The sequence below is a fragment of the Malania oleifera genome, chromosome 1, assembly GCF_029873635.1.
Source record: "Malania oleifera isolate guangnan ecotype guangnan chromosome 1, ASM2987363v1, whole genome shotgun sequence".
NCBI lineage: Eukaryota > Viridiplantae > Streptophyta > Magnoliopsida > Santalales > Ximeniaceae > Malania > Malania oleifera.
In genome coordinates, this window is record NC_080417.1 from 102,854,531 (window position 1) to 102,869,386 (window position 14,856).

Below are 14,856 nucleotides of genomic sequence, written 5' to 3' on the forward strand. Positions count from 1 at the left end.
TCTTAACTGAAAAGTAATGGAAAATGATATTTATAGCCCTTTGACTCGGCCAACCTTGTTGACGAGATGGCATCTTCATCGACGAGTCACCAAAGACAGTTCATTGACAAGATGGTGACCTCGTTGACGAGCTTGAGATTTCCGTATTCTCGAAACCTCTTCGCTTCTCTTCGTCGACGAACTCCTACACTTCGTTGCTGAGCAACATGAGGCCTTCGTCGACGAAGGCTGCTCAATTTACCATTTTATCCTTCTCTTATTAATTTATTTCATATATCACGGTTCGAGTTCTTACAACCTCTCCTCCTTACAAAAATTTTGTCCTCGAAATTTGCAATCTCTCAGTCATGAACTCATTCACATTCAGACACACACTTAACTCTAGAAGAATCGGTGGCTATTTACATCAAAGCCCTATCATAATACATACACACCCTCACTTATGGTGGAGGAATACCATGGTTACATACATAAACTGTCTCAAGAGTTCACAATAATACACTCCCCATGACTAACCACCTATCCCAACACCGTAGTAGGGTATTACACACATACTCAGAACAACTGTGGATACTTCCGACATATCACTGCTTCCAATTCCCAAGAAGCTTCCTCAACCTCATGATTCTGCCATAATACCTTCACTAATGGTATGTCCTTAGTACGTAACTTCTAAACTTTACGGTCCAAAATCTGAACGGGTAACTCTTCGTACGCTAAAGTATCCCCAATCTCCAAGTCCTCATAACTAATAACATGTGATGGATCCAACACGTACCACCTCACATGGATACGTGAAACACATCATGGATCCTCAAGAGTGCTAGGGGTAGTGCAATCCTATAGACTACACCGAACCCACTAGCTTAAGAACCTCAAATGGTCTGATATACCTCGAGCTCAACTTGCCCTTCTTCCTGAATCTCATCACCCCTTTCATCGTAGCAATCCTTATAAATATCTTGCGTCCCACTTCAAATTCAAACTCACGGTGGCGAACATCCGCGTAACTCTTCTGCTGACTCTGAGCCAATTTAATCCTATCCCAAATCAAACCCACATTCTTAAATGTCTGCTGCATGAGTTTAGGTCCTAACACCAGACGTTCACCAATCTCATTCTAGTACAAAGGAGATTGACACCTCCGACCATACAAAGCCTCGAACGGTGCCATCCTGATACTTGCATGGAAGCTATTGTTATAGGAGAACTCTACCAATGGCATAAACTATATATAGCTACCACCAAAATTTAGCACACAAGCCTGTAAAATATCCTCAAAGATCTGTATTGTTCTCTTCGACTATCCATCAGTTTGGGGGTGGAATGTTGTACTGAAAGTAAGTTTCGTCCCTAGTGCTTCCTGCAAGCTCTTTCAGAAATGAGAGGTAAACCTCGGGTCTCGATCTAACATAATGGACACCAGTACCCCGTGCATTCTAACTATCTCATGCATGTACAAGTCTGCTAGCCTACTCAAAGAATAGCTAACCTTCATCGATAAAAAGTGAGCAGATTTCATCAACCAGTCCACGATCACCCAGATAGCATTCTGCCCGTGAAGTGCTGGCGGCAATCCGATCACAAAATCCATGGAAATATGCTCCCATTTCTATTCTGGAATAGCTAAGGGTAATAACGACCATTCCGGCCTCTGATGTCCAGCTTTCACCTGGTTACACGTCAGACACTGCTCCATGAATTGAGTAATCTACCTTTTTATACCACTGCACCAGAAGGTCTCGCACAAATCCCGATACATCTTCGTACTACCCAAATGTACCGTATATAAGGAACAATGCGCTTCCTCTAGAATCGTCTTTCTGACGTTGTCGTCGTTTGGAACACATAGCCTGGTCCCAAAACTCAACACACCTCCCTCGGAAAGGTTAAATTCTGCAGCCAACCCCTGTTGTACTTTCTCCACTATCTCAACTAACTCCGCATCACTAGCCTGCTGATTACGCGCTAAAACTGCGTAATTAGGTATCTTAATCCGGGTATTATGACTTCTATTTTTAATTAAATGTCTAATTATGTCCAATATTTTTAAAAAGTGACCTATTTATCATTTTTGAGTTTTATTGAACAATTTATGAATTTTTTGTAGTTTTTTATCACCGAAAAATTTTCGAGAGTTAAAACCGGCACTAGTTTGTAATTTATGCATAACTTTCCCGTTTGAGTTTTGATCGAGACTATTCAAATTTTTGGAGAAAGAGGAAAGGATTATCTACAACTTCTGTGTTTTGAGTTTCACGCGAAATGGGCTCCGGGAAGGTCAAACTTGGCTGTGAATGCGGAGAACAAAAATGAAGGAAAAAAGAAAAATAAAAAAAAAAATCAGTTTTTTTTTTATGTGGGCCATGCATGGCCGGGTCGGGTTGGATCTATCCGGGTCGCGGGTCTCTCCTAGGGCAGCAGTCTCCCTCTCCTATTTAAATCCTTCTTTGCTCTCTTGTGTGGGTGTGCCCCTGCGTGCCACCCCCTCTCTCCCTTACTCCTTACTCTCTCCCTTTCTTTGTCTCTAGGATCTCTCTTTCTTTAGTTTCTTCGCTGCTCCCTCTTCTCTCCCTTTTTTTTCCCCCTTCCTCTGGCCTTCCTCTCTTTCAATATCCTTCTCTTACTTTCCCATACTCTCTCCCCTTCTCTCTCGGTTACCCTTCTCTCTATTTCTAGTCCATCACAGCATGCACAGCTCCAGTAGCCATCTTCAAAGACAGCAGCAGCCCGAACATTCACCTGCAGATCTGCAGCACTCCCTCTGCCACTAGACTCCACAACACCGCGAGCCTCCTCTGCAACACTCCACGACTCCTCCAGTAGCCAAGCTCCACGGCCAACACCAGCATATCTTTAGCAGAGCACCCCTGTGACTCTCCATACCAGACAGCAAACCCGAGCCAAGCTCCTCGGCCAGCTGCTCCCCACAGCCTCCCATGGTCTTCTCTCTCTCTCTCTCTCTCTCTCTCTCTCTCTCTCTCTCTCTCTCTATTATTTTACTTTAAGTAATATTAATGGTTTCTCTTTATTATTTTAGTTGAAGTGTAATTTTAATTTCAGATTGAGTTATGTATTAAGAATTTTAACTTCTTCTTCTTTTCTTTTATTGAGTACTACTCTTATATTAAAGTTTTTTTTTTTTATATTGTTTGCTTCGGTTAATTACCTTTTTTTTTATTATTGTTTGACTAGGTTTGTGTGATTTCTTGAAAAAAAAAAAGAGAATAAACTATAAAAAGAAAAAAAAAAGTGTTTTTTGTTAGAATAGTTGTTCTTTTCAAAATTCAATATTTTGTCAAAGTTCAGCTTAGTTAGTGTTGGTTTTATCAAAGTTCGTATTTTTATTGTGTTCCGTACTCGTTCAAGCATTAGAGTTTTAATGTGTTTGCATTTTGGTTCAAGATCGCGATTTGATTAAAAGTTCAATTTTTAGTATGTGTTTGATTGAGTTTCCATCCCTGCGTGTTTTAATTACGTATTCGAAGTTACTATCTTTAGTTGATGCATGTTGCCCCCAAACGGCTGACTGGCCACAGTTGTAGCAGTTGCCCCCAAACGGTTGGCACTCACCGTCATGCCACTTGTGGCACCTGATACAACGATTGTGCAACTAATCCACCTGAGAACCCTAATGCTTGGTAGTTTGATGGTAACCCGAGCCCCATTCCTCTTTTTCCATGATCCTTGTCGAGATCCAGACTGAGAACCAGAAGGTACTGGCCTCTTCTTCGGTTCTTGATCCACCTTATCCTCCCGAATGCCGGTCTCGATCACAGTGGCCTTATCTACCAAAAACAAAAATTCATGGATTTGAAGCATGCCCACTAATCTACAAATGTCCTTCCTTAGGCCCTTCTCGAACCTCCGAGTCTTCTCGTACTCATTCAAGGTCAAACACGGCGGGAAATGGGATAGCTCTATATACCGAGCTACATACCCCTACACCATCATATTTCCCCGAGTCAGAGCAGAAAACTCATCCGCCTTAGCATCGCGTGTGGAAGCTGGGAAGTATCTTTCAAAGAACACCTCCTTAAAATGGCTCCATGTCATCTCCATAGGATCGACTCTCTGCTTCTTTAGCAGACTCACTGCAGTCCACCTCCACCATCGCCCTGCCTCCACAGACAGCTGGAAGGTAGCATAGAGGACCCTCTGATTACGCGCCACAGTTGCGTAATTATGACTTTAATATCATGCATTAAAGATTACTATTTTAATTAAAATGCCTAATTATGTTCGGTATTTCAACATTGAGCTCATTTGAGATAATTATCCTATTTTGTCGACAATTTACGGATGTTCGTGTTTTATTATTGTAGGATAATTTTTGGATCTTAAAGTCAAAAATAAAAATGCACGTGTTGTGTACATGAGCACCAAAAGTACGCGCCAAGGGCTCTCTTGGACAATTAAAGAAAATCAAAAGATAAAAATATATATGTGTGTGTGTGTATATATATGTTTGTGTGTAGTTTGGAAAGATGCAATTGGAAAAGTCAAAGATAGTGGGCTTTGAAATATATATATGAAATTGAAAAGGTCAAAATCGGTGGCTTGGAAACACAATTTTTGAGAAGTCCAAAATTGTGGGCTATGAGTGTGTGAGTTGTGAAGTAAAGAACTCAAGTGGAGAGCTAGGTCGTGCATGTGGATTCATAAAGGAGAGTGTGTGCTGGGCCATGGGAGTGGGTGATGTGACCTATGCATGCAGCCTATGCACTGGAGGGCTCACGAATAGATGCGCTGGGGGGCGGAGGTTAGGGTTGGAATGTTGGAGACTTGAAAAGAAATTTTTTTTTTAGAGGGAGGCGGAGGAGGCCGAAGAGTATATTGGGGAGGCTGCACCACATGCAGAGGAAGTCTTTGGGGAGGGGCATCTTTTTTGCTTTTCTTTAGGGGAAGACTGAACAGGGGGACCATAAGGGAGATTGAAAAATAGGGTTAGAGGAATTTTATTTTTGGGATCTTCTTTCTTGGAGTCATTTAGAGGTGTTGTGTTGCATTGAAAAATAGCATGAATAAGGGTAAAGGAGCTCTAGAGGCATAGAAAAATAAAATATTTTTGGAATTGGAAGGCAGCGAACAACGGCGGTGCTCGAGGTGTTCGGTGAGTGACGACAGTGCTGCGAGTGTTGATTTTTCCTGTACGCTCCAAATAGAAAAAAATATAATGAAATCTGTTATGTTGGATTTAATTTTCGTAATGAACTAATTTTTGAATTCTAGGAAAATGATATAGTCATATTCGAACTATGCTTGCTCTTTGATGCTAATTTGAATTAGTTTTCATTAATGTTTGTTTGAGTTATTTTGTGCTTAATGATTTTAATTAACTGGTCATTAATTAGATGATGATAGTCTTATGATTTGCTACCGAAAGGGGGGATTATAGGTTAGATCTTGGATAATTCAGCGTAAGTAAATATAAAGATCGAAAGACTTATATGAACCTACATAGCATTAAAAATTGAGGGTCTTATTGCGTTCTTGCGTTATTAATTTGCATATTCTTATGTTAAATAATAAATAAGAATAGGTTCTAATTGACTATCGAAAGAGGCTTTTGGAAAAAAAATTGGAGATTTGCTAACAAACAGAGAAAACGAAAATCTAATTAGATAGATGAGTAAAACATAGTGAGAAACTATGTGAAATCGGTTTCCTGGAAGTTTTCACCATTAGTAATTTGATAAGTGGCATCCAATTTTAAATTCTCTTGAATAGTTTATTTAAAGTAATTTTATTTAAATTTTGCAGTCTAAAATTATTAATCTTTCTAAATAAAATCAAGGTTAGCAAAATTTCGGTACTTGGTAAAATTAAGACATCAATCCCTAAGGACGATACTCTACACATCATTATATTATAAAACTATGATATTGTGCACTTGCAGTTTGCACCAGTCACCCTCTGCTTATTTGTGTAGTGTAGGATCTCCAAAATTCTCTCGGTCTTCTTAACGCAATCCTTCGCTATTACCAGATCATGTCCTCCTAAGAACGTTGGAGGGTGCATGCGTTTGAACCTCTCAATGGTGCACTTTGAAGCAGTAGGAGAACGTTTGCGTCTCCTAACACTCCACCCGATCTCCCGCATGACCTGCCTCGTCAACCCTTGAGGCATGGAAGGAGACTCATCGCTTGCAGTCTCCTCAGAGCAACTTCTCAGGTTATTATCCTTGGGTTCCATTCTAAAAAATGATAGGAATCTATTAGTACTCCTACATCACGTATTGTTAACACAATCATTTACAACTAATCATGTTAACTACCACCTAACGAATCCGGGTCTGTCCTATCACACCGACACGATCATCAATGGTTTACCATGATTTTACTAAAATCGTCATTCTAGGAAAATTACGGAATACCGCCTATGAGTCCCTGTCTAGCAACAAAACAACCCTCGACCTACTCTACCCATTTCCTACCTCTTATACTCTGGTATGTACACACAGCTATGCCTAACCAAGTCTACAAGACCTAACAACCTGGTTAGCTATGACACCAAGTTGTCACACGCCGAACTCGATAATGGGACCCAAGGGTGAATAAGTAATCGAACCTGTCGCTGTATCATACAAAACATCAATGAAACGCTACAATGAATAAGGGTCTGACCCCATGGGGTTCCTGTACACCTTTTACACATTCACATATATAACAAATAGGTAGCAAAAATTGTTCTTTCTATACATACATTGTACCATACCAGAGTCTATACAAAAGGAGTCTAGGCTCCATAATACAAAACATAAACCCGGGTGTCAGCTAATAACCCAAAATGACAACCCAGTTACAGTCCTAGTACTTACACAAGTACTTCCCGTAGTACACCAACCACTACGCTCCAAACACAAGGACGTTAGTTCCGGTTACTCAAAGGACTTAAAAAAAACATGTACGTATGATAGGGGTAAGACACTTTTTAGTAAGGCAGATCTAGGTTATATCAGTGTGTGGCATATATGTGTTATCATGACATAAAATATACACAATTAAAATAGTTCCAGTATTTTCACAAAACAAGCAATACAATCTGGTGTCGTCACCCCCTTTGACCAAAGCTAGACTTTCTAGTGATATTTCACACCCTTCGGTAAAAATCGGCGATCTGGTGATGTTTCACACCCTTCAGTAGAAGTCCACAATCTGGTGATATTTCACACCCTTTGGCAAACGTCGGTGCCCTCGGTAACTTAGGATAGCATCAGCCCACTGTGTTAAATTGGTGCAGATCTGGTATTTTCACACCCTTCGGTAAAAGCTGGATTTCAAAACCTGGAAAAATTTGGAACCCCGTTCCTATTTTATTTCATCAAAACACAACTCATGCATGTTCATATAACCAAACAATTCCACACCCATTTGGTAATCTAAAATCATGATTTTCCAAATAAATACAGTTTAGACAAGTCAAGGCACGACCATCCCTATAACATAATATATATCACAATATATTCACGATTTTCCAACAAAACCAGATATGCAACCCAATGCCCCCTTTTTTCGAAAACTATAACATGAAAAACCCATAATTTTACCGTTAGATTTCCCCAAATGAGTAACCAAAATACACACAAGATCGTGAACCACAGTTCTACCGAGTCTAATTTTGAAAATAACCGACGTAAACAGAATCCCCTTACCTTTCCTCAAAAATCCAAACCCGAACTCTACAGCCCCTAAACAACGAACTAAGTTCCCAAAACCTATAAATCATAGTACAAAACATACTCACAATTCCATTCCCTACAAAACTACCAAAACAAAACTGAAAACCGAGCCTTACCTCGTTTTTGGGCCAAAACCTGAAAACGCCCGAAACAAAGATTCGTTCCATAAATCTCAAAGAGAATCGTTCCCTGATCCTCATGGTAACGTTGGATCGACGATTCCAGTAATGTACGATGAAGAAATCTAGAGAGAGGGAGTGGTATTAGAGTTCTTAGAGAGAGAGAGAGAGAGAGAGAGAGAGAGAGAGAGGATTTTAGATTTCTTAACTGAGAAGTAATGGAAAATGATATTTATAGCCCTTTGACTAGGCTAACCTCGTTAACGAGATAGCGTCTTCGTCAACGAGTCACTGAAGACAGTTCTTCGACGAGACGGTGACCTCATCGATGAGCCTAAGATTTTCGTATTCCCGAAATCTCTTGGCTTCTCCTCATCGACGAGCTCTTGCACTTTGTCACCGAGCATCATAAGGCATTCGTTGATGAATTCTGGCTTCGTCGATGAAGCCTGCTCAGTTTACCATTTTACCCTTCTCTTATTAATTTATTTCAAAGATCACGGTTCGGGTTCTTACAACCTTACGACCCCCTTCACACCATAGGTGATTGACTCAGCCCTTCCCTTTTCTCTATAGTTGGCCACCCCAAGGCCCCAACTCCCAAGTTGCAACTTCAACCTTTGAAGTTTGAAGCTCCCATCAAGAGTCATCATAGCAATCTCTGACCATCACAACTTCTTTGTAGCACACAGCCAAAGCCATCACAACAATCTCCAGCAAAACTCTGCCACAAATTTCCTCCGTTGCCACTCGCATTCTTTATTTCCAAATCAATTGTAGCAATCTCCACCATTGTTGCTTGCTTCCATCACGATTGTAGCAAGTTCCAAATTGATTGCACCAATTTCGTCCATTTCCGCTCGCTTTCATCATGATTCACCCCCTTGCTATCGTGAACCCTTTAGACCCATCACAGCACCATCGTGAACTCCTACAATTTGCAACCATCGCCACTGCTCCCTTGATGCCAACGACTCACCACCTATGGCTCCACTCTTCTTCCTTTCAATACCCTCATCCACATGGTTACCATTAAACTCTTCTCTTCTAACTATCTCCTATGGAAGATTCAATCGCTTTCCCTCTTAGAGAGCCAAGAACTGATTGGCCATGTAGATGGAACTCTTGAGCCCCCACCCTGCTTTGACCCTTGTGGATTCTTAGACACCAAACATCAAACACATGGCATGGAAAAATACTAACAAATGTCTCCTTCGCCTTCTCTTGTTCTCCCTCACTAAGGAGGTCATGACTGAAGTCGTGAGTATCTCCACTTCATGCGAGATCTAGGTTACCTTAGAGAACACCTTCAGCCATCGCTACACACAGGTACCTAGTCTGATTACATTAACACCTTTAGTCATGTCATCAAGGCCACCACCGTACCTGTTGTTCTTTCTTTTGTTGTGACAAACAAATGACCTCTTCGCCAACTTGAAGTCAAAAATGCGTTTCTTAATGGTATTTTCACTGAACATGTTTATATGGAACAACCCCTAGGTATATTGACCCTTGTTTCCCCTCTCATGCTTGTTAGTTGAAGAAAGCTCTCTATGGTCTAAAGAAAGCACCTCGCACCCGGTTCAGCATTTCAGCTCCTTTCTCACTCACCTTGGTTTTTATTACAGTCGTGCAGACACATCACTCTTTATTTTTCATAAGCAGTCTAACATGATATATTTGCTTCTCTATGTTGATGACATCATTATTACAAGCAACAACTCCAAGTTTCTTGACAATTTTACTTGTAAGCTCAATTCTAAGTTCCCTAAGAAGGATTTGGGTTCTCTCAGTTACTTCTTTAGTCTTGAAGCTACTTCCACCACTGATGGTCTTCTTATTAGTCAGTTGAAATATGCACGAGACATTCTCACACGTGCTCAATTACTTAACAGCAAACACGTCCATACCCCAATGGTTGTTTCCCAACACTTGACCGTTGATAGTCCTCTATTTTTAGATCCCAAACTTTATAGATCTCTCATTGGTGCTCTTCAATATCTGACTATTACACATCCTGATATTGCTTATGCTATCAACTTTGTCAGTCAATTTCTCCATTCTCTGATTAAAGACCATTTTCTTGCTGTCAAACGTATTCTTCTCTATATTAAGGGCACACTGCATTTTGACCTCACTTTTCATCCATCTGCTCCTCTTGGTGCTTTGGTTGCTTATTGATGCAGACTGGGAAGGATGCCCTAATACTCATCCCTCCACCTCTAGTTATTGTATTTATCTTGGCGACAATTTGGTGTCTTGGAGTGCAAAGAAACAACCTACTATTTCTCGCTCCAATTGTGAATATGAGTATTGTGCCTTAATTCTCACTAGTGCCAAAGTTCTTTGGCTCACACATCTCCTTTGTGATCTCAAAGTTCCTCTTCTGCAGCGGCCTCTTCTACTTTGTGACAACAAGAGTGTGATCTTCTTGAGTTCCAATCTCGTTTCTCACAAGAGGTCCAAGCATGTTGAGCTAGATTATCACTTTCTTCGTGAAATTTTTCTCGCTGGCAAACTTTGCACCCAATTTGTGCCCTCTTATTTTCAAGTTGCCGACATCTTCACTAAAAGTGTATCAAGACCTCTCTTCAAATTCTTCCAATCCAAGCTTCACGTCCATTCAAATCCGATGCTCAGCTTATGGGGGGGGGGGTGGGGGGTGTGGAGGATCATGCTAAGGATCATCTGCCTTAATTCTAGGAGCATATTCGATATATATTTTCCATTTATTTTTTTTCTTAAATTAATATGTGATTGATATGTAATTATTACATACAATCCTTAATTCAATATAAATAAACCATACTCACCACTTCACCACTTTACAAGAGTGGTGGTTCTCAAACTTTCTCAGGGGAGACAAGTCTCGCGGAGTTATGCTGCACCAATTTGTGGGCTAAGCCAAAAAAACCGCAGAAGGCTTGAATTTCCTTAAAGAGAGCGAGATATTTGTACCTCAACCTATTTGTAAATCGTGTTTATATTTGTATTTTTTTATTTGTGTTTAAGTTTTATTGTTTTTTATTTTATTAAATTTCCTAGCAGTTCTTAAGAATGTTAAATACATTAGACTTATACTATTCAACAGTTAATTCTAATTAGATGCTTCTAGTAATAGGATTGTGAATTGAGTGTTGATGTTTTTTTTTCCCCCCTTAAAAATTAAAAAAGATGAGATGACTATCTTATAAGAATAATTAGTTTAAACTAAGTCACTTGTTTAGAAACACTAAGACAAACATATATAATAGTGGTTGTTAAACAACGAATACATATTCATGACTAATTAGTCAAGAATATGTAAAATGGAGTTCAGTATTTGCCAATTAGATCCTTGTGAAAACAAGCTCTAAGGTTTATGCACACACGTATCAAATAGAAAAGAGATAGTAAGAAAAATATGAACACAATGCTTTACATGGTTCATATAGTTATGTATATAGAATTTCTATATAATTTTCACTATGTCGTCAATGAAACTATCCTTAGGGTTTATATATATATAGCCTCACGTGAAAATTAAAATACTCTTATATAATAGAATGACACTACACCCTACTTCAAATACACTAGCTCTATGGTCCTAAACCTCCCACTTACAATAAGTTTCAAATGGACAAAACCTTCTAAATACGAGTCATGACTCAAAAGAATGCTCGGAGTTACCATTGTGAGACAATTTATAGACATACTTCATAGTTATCTTGTATTTATACTTGCAAATATCGACAATAAAATTTTTTCATATTCTCACTAAGAAACTTAACACATGTATGGTTTTAATACATGAGTACAACATATAATCTATCACTCCTAGTAAAAGAGATGCATGGAATCTCACTCAATTTTAACAACATAGGATCCACAACCTACAATTGACCACTCCTAAATTTAATCACAATTAATTTTTTTTTTTTTAATTTTTTGTTTGAATTTGTGTTGTTTTTAAGTATGTGAATAAGCAAAGTAAGAAAAAATAATGTTTATGTAACAAAAAAGCTTGAAAAAATGGGATTACTAAAAAAACTATATATTGAGGAAATTAGATATTATTGTAATTTGAAAATAGTACTTTTAAACTTGATGTGCCTCTTAAGTTAATTATTAAACTACTTCGATGAAAAAAATTAAAATACCAAAATTATCCCTCATATGTTATTCATGCTAAAATATAATTCCTTTTATGTCTTAAAACAAAAAATCATAAAGGGGCAATTTTGGTAGTCCCCTAAATGATAAAAATTAAAATACCAAAATTATCCCTCATATGTTATTCATGCTAAAATATAATTCTTTCCATGTCAAGAAACAAAAAAAGAAAAGAAAAGTGGATACCCATTTTTGCTTTTTCAGCCATTAATAATTTTATTTGTCTCGTGGTCTTCCATCTTCTTTTGTCGTTATTAATTGTATTTATCTTCATATAATTACAGTATCAAACTATCATCGTCCCCCACTTCAATTGCTGATAAATAAAATAGTTTATAAATACAAAAAATAAATAAATTTAGTTGTATGTGTGGTAGTTTGTTTTCTTTCGTTGACATGGATTTTCCACATGTACTATTGAAATATTTTTTAAAATTATTGGTGAGCTTTGTGCTAATTGCTGTATATATATATATCCCACAATTTCTACTCTACTTATTGTATAATTAATGTAGTTATGTTATTTTAAAATAGTTTTTAATTTTATAAATGAGTAAAAATTATTGTAAGAAACTGTGAGCAATAACAATATAATACCAATAAAAATCATAACTCATATAATATGAATAAACTTTATATTGGAAAACATCAAATTTTCATTAAATTAATTAGTAGCAATAGATAATTAATTAAAACGAAAAAACATATATTATACGAAAATAAAGAGGAGATAAAAACAAGTAAGTCACTTGGCAAACGCAACACATAAAGTGGAGGCCAAAAGGTTTTACCATTCGCCGTTGCCGGGGATCGAACCCGGGTCACCCGCGTGACAGGCGGGAATACTCACCACTATACTACAACGACTTGGATGCAAACTGGGATTCCAAATAATAAATTGACTCTAATTCAAGGATGTATACATGGGTCAACAATCCTCGCTATTGTACCATGGCAAATTGGCTTGTGCGGTCATCAGTTAGTCAGGTATTGTTTAGGTAGTCCCTATATGATAAAAATTAAAATACTAACATACTAAAATATAACTCCTTTGATAAGAATTAAAATATTAACATACTAAAATATAATTCCTTTCATGTCCTAAAACGAAGGAGAAATTTTGGTAGTCCCCTAGTTGATAAAAATTAAAATACCAAAATTATCTATGTTATTCATACTAGAATATAATTCCTTTCATGTCCTAAAACAAAAAAAAAAGAAAAGTGGATACCTATTTTTGGCTTCTTAGACGTTAATTGTTGTATTTGTCTCACGACCTTCCATATTCCTTTGATTGTTATTAATTGTATTTGTCTCCATTATAATTTACACTATTAAACTACCATAATGCCAATCGTCCCCCACTTCAATTGCTCATAAACAGAATAGTTTATAAATACTAGAACATATTGGTCAATTACCTATGTGAAACTGAACCCACAACTAAGAGCAGCTTGAACACTAGAGGGGCATAAATTAAGGAAGAAGGGGGAAGGGAGGATGTCGTACCACTTCGGGAAGCCAATGGCAGCAGCACAAGAGGTTCTTGGCAGTGGTAGATAAATCCAACGGTGACATATAAGAGGTATAGTCAGTAATTCTACTCCTACTCATTTTTCTTTGGTCTCATTCTTTTTCTTCAATACGTATGATGGCAATACAAAAGGGTAAAGCGACAATGGCCGAGATTTTCATGACGATTCATGAGATCTTGGAAGGGTCGTAATGGAGCATTCTCCTGTATGTGACGATGAATGCCAAGATATTGACAATTTAGGTGATGTTGTTCCTCATAAAAACATCACCAACCAGTTGGCACACCTTCCTATCATAATCAATTTTCAAATTTCAATTGATTAAAATCATATGGCAGAATGCATCACTTATCTTCTTTGTAATAAGTTTATGAAGGAGGTTATTGTTGACTTTTTGAGTACGATTCCTATTTTGATTATGACAAACCATAGCATCTCATTTGTGTGTTGAGTGTATGAACAGGATAAATAAATAAATAAATAAACACAGATGATGATGTAATTGGAAGCCAAGACTGAACTTAAAGCTCACTTCATCTTGGTGTGATGTAATTGGTGTAATCCCAAAAGGGGGGGGGGTGAATTGGATATTTAAAAAATTTAGTTCACTTCTATTCTAATTCAATCCACAATCAGTATAACTCAACCTAAGGTATTTTCTAGACACTTTCAATTCAACAGATACAAGGATGATAAGATATGCTAAATAGATAAAGCAGTTCCAGTATTTCTCAAGCAAACAAAAAAGCGTATTTAAATATTAGTGCAATGAATCCAGCAAATACCAAAAAGCAAGTAAGCATAGGAATGTAAAGAGAAATAAAAGAATAGTGACACATGATATGTTATCGAGATTTGGTAACTGTGCCCGTTAGACCAAGTAGTTAAGGGTCTTTCATTCCTACTATGTTTTGATGATAACAACCCATTAGCAGTTCTTCAAGGCTACTAACCTTTCTCTCTAAGTCATGTTCAGCTATACACAATGGCATCAGAACCAACAAGTTTCAAATCAGTCGAAGCAACTCGTGCCATGACCAAAAGCACAGCCTCTCAAAACAATCATGGACTCTACACAATATACAAAGTGATCTAAAGGATGAGTGTGAAAATGAGAGAGAGAATATTTTGTAAATCCCCTGTACATAGAGTAACTCAAAAATTAAGAGCAAGAAAATGGCATATCACACACACACAACAAAAACAAGTAAAGTTATTAAAAGAGTCTAAAGAAACCCCCAAACGGACAAGGACCTTCTTAGAACTTAAAAGAAAAATTTTCTAAAGAAGAAGGGACTCGTCGACGAACACATGGCTTCTTCAATGAGTGTAACACAGACCTTCGTCGACGAACACAGGGTTCTCATCG

At 37.9% G+C, this 14,856-nt stretch overlaps 1 protein-coding gene and 1 non-coding gene across 2 annotated transcripts; one reads left to right on the top strand and one right to left on the bottom strand.

Moving 5' to 3' along the window:
• Nucleotides 1-9,471: 9,471 nt before the first annotated feature.
• LOC131147917 (uncharacterized mitochondrial protein AtMg00810-like) lies at nt 9,472-9,981 on the top strand. The gene has a single exon (XM_058097576.1). The coding sequence runs from the start codon at nt 9,472-9,474 to the stop codon at nt 9,979-9,981; it is 510 nt and encodes a 169-aa protein (XP_057953559.1).
• Nucleotides 9,982-12,747: 2,766 nt separating this feature from the next.
• Nucleotides 12,748-12,819, bottom strand: TRNAD-GUC (transfer RNA aspartic acid (anticodon GUC)). The gene has a single exon. It is a non-coding gene; the product is annotated as a tRNA-Asp (tRNA).
• Between the last annotated feature and the right edge of the window lie 2,037 nt (nt 12,820-14,856).